Below are 6,405 nucleotides of genomic sequence, written 5' to 3'. Positions count from 1 at the left end.
TGTCATTGTGGGCACTCATGCAGATTCATATCTTCTTGATCCTAACCATCTTTTGTTTCCGAGGAGGTTCTTATTTCAGCATCTTAGTAGTCATTCTACAACAGAGTTTGCAACTTCTTTATGCTCATCTTTTGTTCCTATCTTTTGGAACATTCTTGTTTGGAGGCTTCTTAGTCCTTCACTTGAGCTTTCATCTCTTCTTGGAGAGGATTTTTGTTCCCACTGGGTTTTCTCCTTTTTATCCACTTTACAGAGATTTCATTGTACTTGGGTACCTCATCAGGCCTTGTTGTCGGGACCCATTTATAGCTTTCTAGCATCTAGTCCTTGGTTTTTTTAACTTCTCCCTAACTTCATCTTAAGGTGGGGGGGTGATAGAGTAAAAGGTATTAGTTTACTTAATTAATTAAATCATATTGATTTAATAATTAAGTCACCTTTTCTCTATTTCACTTAAGCTAAATTTAGGAAGCTAAACTTAGGAATATTAATAATTAATATTCATTATTAAATTTATTAGTTGCTTTTAGGGTTTATGTTTTTAGGTTTGATCTCCTTTTATAAGGATCGATCCTTTTGTAATCCTAACCAATCTGATTATTATTATTGCATTCTTTTGCTCTACATTTTAAAAGCAATCTTTGTGTTTTGTGAATCTTCCATTGTTGTGACAGGTTATTTGCATACAGGTGTTCAGTGGGTTCTATGAGGTTGTTTTCCACAACTTTAACAAAAAAATTATAAGTGCCTCCATCATACAAGTCATACAAGGGAGCTATCCCTCCCAAATGTAGAGAAAACTTAGTTAGACAATGATAATTTCTTGGTGTGCAAGTGAAGACTTGACAAACACAACCCGATATAGAAAGAGATTTGAATTTATTTTAATGTTTAATATTGTATCAATTGTTTAATAAAGTAAACATAAATCCAACTATAAAGCTCTTGTCAAATTTATAAGATATCTTATATAAATTACAATCAATGTAACCATTACACCACTTCTTGATATAAGTGATATTTAATAAACATGATCAAATGTACATCCTCCTAAATGAAAGTTGGCTTAATGTCAAGTATAAAGAAAAACATCAATTAATTAATACATATGATGAAAATGTGCATCCTACTTGTGTCTGGAAGTGCTCTCATGATCTTATTATGATCTCTTATTGAGCTCTAAAAGAATTCCTAGATTGGGTTGTTTGCACGGCTCCTAATCATTACCCATGGAATACAACATACATGGAAAAGCGAAAAATAACTCATTTTAAATTCATTTTGAAAACACTTTCTCGTAGGATACTGAATTCATTGGGAAACCATGGGCACTTGCACATTATCAGAAACTCAAAATTATTGAATTGCAATGCTTGTAATGCTTGGTTAGCTGGCTAGTCTGAACAAAAAGGAATTATTGGGTTGGGAAAAGCTTAGATGCTCAGGGATTGCATTACTATAGATATATCGATAAATAATAGGAGAACAACATCATATGTATGTTTCATTTGTTATCTAATAGAGCAATGCTCAAAGTCATTGGTGATAGATTTTATTCAACTCTTTCTTCATATCTTGGCTCCCTGATATCTATTTCATATCTTTGTACTAGTTTGGTCAGTTTCTAATTACTTATCGTGTAACATTCAACTTATTGATAAGGAAAATGAGATCCCAAGGAACTCAAATATATTTTGGATGAATGTATAATGTCCTTAAAAAATAATGCAAAGTTCTTAGATAAAATTAATATGAAACTGTTATTAAAGGTCTTCACTCGTATCATCATTATAGCTAAAAGCTAATGTTTGTTTGATGAACGGTCAAGGAACGGACTACTTGAAATAAATAGCTGGGTATAATTTAAGAAGAGTCATTTTATAACAGTTCCGTTGTCGTCTAGTCCGGTTAGGATATCTGGCTTTCACCCAGACGACCCGGGTTCAAATCCCGGCAACGGAAATGTAGTACTTTCCGAATTTTTTACAGACTCGATAGGAAAATCTTATTGTTTTAGCTGAGATGCCGACATCAGAATTCAATCTTTATGTTTGAATCTCTCCATGATATTCATGAATTACGTCGTCAGTTCTTTTCTCCGAGAAATCAATATTTCTATACATCTTATACTCTGCAAAAATATTGTTCTTATCATTCGATTTTTATCTCCACTAAAATTCAAAGGGCAAAACGATTTTACGCGTTAAATCTTTAAACTATTTTCCCGCCAACTTCTTTGTCTTAGAAGTTGGTTTAAATATGCTTACCGACCAATCCCTTCGTCTTAGAAGCCCATGTATACTACTACATAATTATTCACGTCTTTGGTTATTATTGGACACAAATAACATCATGACATATCATTCGATAATGATGTTGAGGAAGATTTTAAGGTAGCAATATGTTTGCATTTTATGTTGGGATGGGGTAAGTTACATCGAAAATAGATTTATTTAAAATATTTAGAAGACATATAAAAAATATAGTCTAAATTCTAATGAGACATCTTGTTCATTTATTACATTTGATCATTACTCTGTGGTTCTTTATGATATATTGATTGACTTATTTTTTTAGGATCTCGGTTAATTTTTTAGAATTCATCGATTGCCACATTACATGTGATCATCATTATGCGGTTCATTATGATACATTGATTGACTTGTCTTTTTAGCATCTCATAAAATTATTTAGGATTCATTGATTGCCAAAGATAAACGTGTTCAAGTATTAATTATCCATGATAATTCTTCATATGCACACAGATACATATGAACCATAAACATATAGAAAAACTAAAATAGATCTGAAAAACAATCTAATTATAAACCATAACAAATGCATTCATGTCATGATCATAATGTCCAAATTTACCAAACCCATGTCTAAATTAAGTCTAGACCATGAAATAAATGCAAACATTCATACTATATTAATACACAACCATGTGAAATCACATTAGTCATAACATGTCTAACACCATAATTTATTTTAAGAAGTCCAATTACATGAGGAGTTCCAATTACCAATATCATATCTATATGTATCACTATATAGGGGAGGCTCTCTAGACAACCCCTCCACTACTCCATTTCACTCATTATCACTAGTCCTCATATGTATCTTTGATTGAGACCTAGATCAAGAAATCATATGAAACTACACCCCATGTAGTCATTCAATCCCATCATGTATGTTGGCCACCTCTTTCTAGATGTCCCATGTAGTGGCCTATGTGTCATCCAGCTCCTAAGTCAAATGCTTAGTAATGGTATTGTTTAAAGGTGTCAAGATCACCCTTTGAGCCTCCCACTAGTCCAACCTTGCATGTAGGTTATCTCTCTCATAAATGGTGTCTTTGCTCATGTGTAAGATTTGTATTGTAGTGATGGTCATGTCCTACTCATGCTAAAGTGTACCATACTCCACCACTTTGATACAAACTTCACATGACTAACTAACGGTATCAAACAATGGATCATACTATGTATTGCATGTTCATGTTCTCACACGATCCTTTCCACTGCCATAACTAGTACACCCTAGATAAGGTGCTCAATGGTCAAAGAAACCAATGGCACTCAATTTGCAACAGTCCTTTCAATGAAAAAGTCATTGCATTATACCATGGTCACCACCCTACCACTCCTCATCAACTAGGATCCATTATAGAGAGTTTGAAGTGATAAGAGCTTATGCATCATCTTTCTTAACTATCGGTGGCTCCTTGAAAGGGTCTAATGAATAAAATGAAGGGGCCCTCCACATTCACACGTCACCTAGAAATCTAGGCCACCCCATGTCATCTCTTACTAAAAGCTCAAAAATACCATCTCATTCATCATTATCAAGACCAAGGCATCATTTGATGGAGCCCAAATTGACATAAGACCCTCTCAAATTGAAACATCTCCATGATTTTTGTCTACAAACCAATAAACCATTGAAAATATCAAATGTCACCCAACTAAGACCTATTGCTTGCATTGATGACCAATATATTACCTCAATGTTACACTAGCTAAATTCAATCTATTAAATACTTCCTTCCCATTAATCCTTCTTGTTGGTATCTCTTACAAACACTATGCCTACTAGACAATAATGATTTGTAAACTAGAAAGATATTCCTTCCACAAATTCATCAAAAATGCATTCTTGGAAGCAAGACCTCAAGTAATACTGTAAAATAAAACAAAGATTCTACCTACACATTACCAAAGTGCTATCATGGGGATGGAGCCTCTGTTTCAAATATTGGCGTCAATGAGCTCATCGAAATTGTTACTCCCCGAAATTCATCATTGGCTGGAAAATCTAGATAATAAAACACATGTTAAAACCGAAATGTCGTAAGATTTGTAATTAAAAAAAAAGGCTCTGTAAAAGCTCTGCTTTTGGCATCTACCTGCGCTGTCTGGACGCCGCATGCTGCTTAGCTGCTCACCATTCCAGCCGCCAGTTGCTGCCATGCAAGATTGACTTACGTGTTCTACGCCCACCTGCATGTCTTCCATGCAAAACAATGCTACGTCCTCCCCTCCTTTCCCTACTTATACCCTTCTCCTCCTCCCCTGTTTTCCCACGCACAGATCTTCCACTACCCCATTTGAGCAAATTTCCAACACAATTTGAATTTTCCCCAAAATGAAGCAGCAATCGACGAAATGGGTGGTGACGGCCGTATTAGTCCTCATCTCCCTCACAGTGGCAATGGCAGAGTGTGAGGAGGAGAACCAGGGGAGGCAGCAGCAGTGTGATCCGCAGAGGCTGTCTGAGTGCAGAAATTTCATGAGGGGGCAATCTGAGCATGGCCAGGGCCAGCAGGGGCAGCCCCCACGCAGGTGCTGCGAAGAGCTGCGGCAGATGCCTCAGCAGTGCCGTTGCGATGCCATTCAGCGAGTGTTCGACCAAGAGCAAGAGCAGGAGCAGGGAGAGGGAGAAAACTTCAACCAGGGAGGTAGGCAAGGGGGAGGACGCCAACAAGAAATACTGGAGAGAGCCAGAGAACTCCCTTCTCGCTGCAACACTACACCAGGCCGCTGCAACATTCAACGACGCGGTAAAGATCTTTACAGCTTGTTCTTTTCTGAGCTTTTTGCCCATTTTCATAGTTTGGTTTATTTCAATTGTGTAAATTGACATTTGGGCTTGTTGTTGTTGTTTGTGTTGGCAGGCATTTTCATGTCAGGGTAGATTATCTATGGTTAGTAATATGTACGTACAGACTTAAATAAAAGTTGTGCCGCCTCTGCTAAGTCTTTAGTGTTTTGTTGTTGAGGAATTGTGGGCACATGATCGTGTGCAGTTCCAAAAGTAGAGCTGAAGGCAAAGTGGTTTTTGTTTATTCTTAAGATATGTAAAATCCGCTCCAGGCTTCAACGAAGAAGAGTTATCTACTCAACATTCAGAACTTTTTAAAGTTATCAATTGAAAGGTATTTGAGAGATAATGCACTTAAGATAGGCAGAGATAATGCACTTAAGATAGGCAGAGATAATGCACTTAAGATAGGCATACAATCTTTTAGATGATTATATGATCTTACAATCTTACTCAATCTTACTTGAGCGAGGGGTAAAACATGAAGAACTTAAAAATAATTTATTTATTTTATTTGAAATTAAATTGTTGAATTTATTTATTTGAAATTAAATTGGAAGGGGTAAAACATGAAGAACTTAAAAATAATTTATTTATTTTATTTGAAATTAAATTGTTGAATTTATTTATTTGAAATTAAATTGGACTATGCTGTAATTATTGTTTTGATGGAAATAAGTGAATAGACAATTTCGTGATTGTTATCAACATTTGGCACTTCATCGAATGTTTTTTTAACATTGTTAAGATAAAACTGGAAGAAACACTCTTCAATTATCTCTTAAATTTTAATAAAATCGGAAGAAACACTCTTTAATTATCTCTTAAATTTTAATAAAACCGGAAGAAACACTCTTTAATTATCTCTTAAATTTTAATAAAACCGGAAGAAACACTCTTCAATTATCTCTTCAATTATCTCTTAAATTTTAATAAAACCGGAAGAAACACTCTTTAATTATCTCTTAAATTTTAATAAAACCGAAAGAAACACTCTTCAATTATCTCTTCAATTATCTCTTAAACCGGAAGAAACACTCTTCAATTATCTCTTAAAAAACACTCTTCAATTATCTCTTAAAAGTAAAAATTATCTCTTAAAGTAAATATTATCAATTGTGCAATCTCCTATTTCATACATCTCCCAAATATTATCAAACACTCTTCAATTATCTCTTAAAGTAAATATTATCAATTGTGCAATCTCCTATTCCATACATCAATCTCCTATTCCATACATCTCCCATGGAGAATTTAAGATAGTGAGAAGAATCATTGTGTATCTCTTAAAGTAAATATTAT

The 6,405-nt window shown here is 34.6% G+C and overlaps 1 protein-coding gene and 1 non-coding gene across 2 annotated transcripts; both read left to right on the top strand.

Annotated features, from left to right (window-relative positions):
• Nucleotides 1–1,888: 1,888 nt before the first annotated feature.
• TRNAE-UUC (transfer RNA glutamic acid (anticodon UUC)) lies at nucleotides 1,889–1,962 on the top strand. The gene has a single exon. It is a non-coding gene; the product is annotated as a tRNA-Glu (tRNA).
• A 2,609-nt stretch (nucleotides 1,963–4,571) lies between these two features.
• Nucleotides 4,572–5,461, top strand: LOC131056561 (2S albumin-like cysteine protease inhibitor). Its single transcript, XM_057990872.2, has 2 exons — nucleotides 4,572–5,062; nucleotides 5,177–5,461. The coding sequence occupies exons 1-2, from the start codon at nucleotides 4,648–4,650 to the stop codon at nucleotides 5,194–5,196; spliced, it is 435 nt and encodes a 144-aa protein (XP_057846855.1). The 5' UTR covers nucleotides 4,572–4,647; the 3' UTR covers nucleotides 5,197–5,461.
• Nucleotides 5,462–6,405: the final 944 nt, after the last annotated feature.

The sequence above is a fragment of the Cryptomeria japonica genome, chromosome 6 (assembly GCF_030272615.1).
Source record: "Cryptomeria japonica chromosome 6, Sugi_1.0, whole genome shotgun sequence".
Lineage (NCBI taxonomy): Eukaryota > Viridiplantae > Streptophyta > Pinopsida > Cupressales > Cupressaceae > Cryptomeria > Cryptomeria japonica.
The sequence above is the reverse complement of the archived record's forward strand: the minus strand, read 5'-3'. Positions and strand labels throughout refer to the sequence as shown.

Coding starts and splice junctions, on each gene's coding strand:
- LOC131056561 (XM_057990872.2), top strand. CDS start 4,648: ATGAAGCAGCAATCGACGAAATGGGTGGTGACGGCCGTATTAGTCCTC. Junction 5,063..5,176: donor CTGCAACATTCAACGACGCG/GTAAAGATCTTT, acceptor TTGTGTTGGCAG/GCATTTTCATGTCAGGGTAG.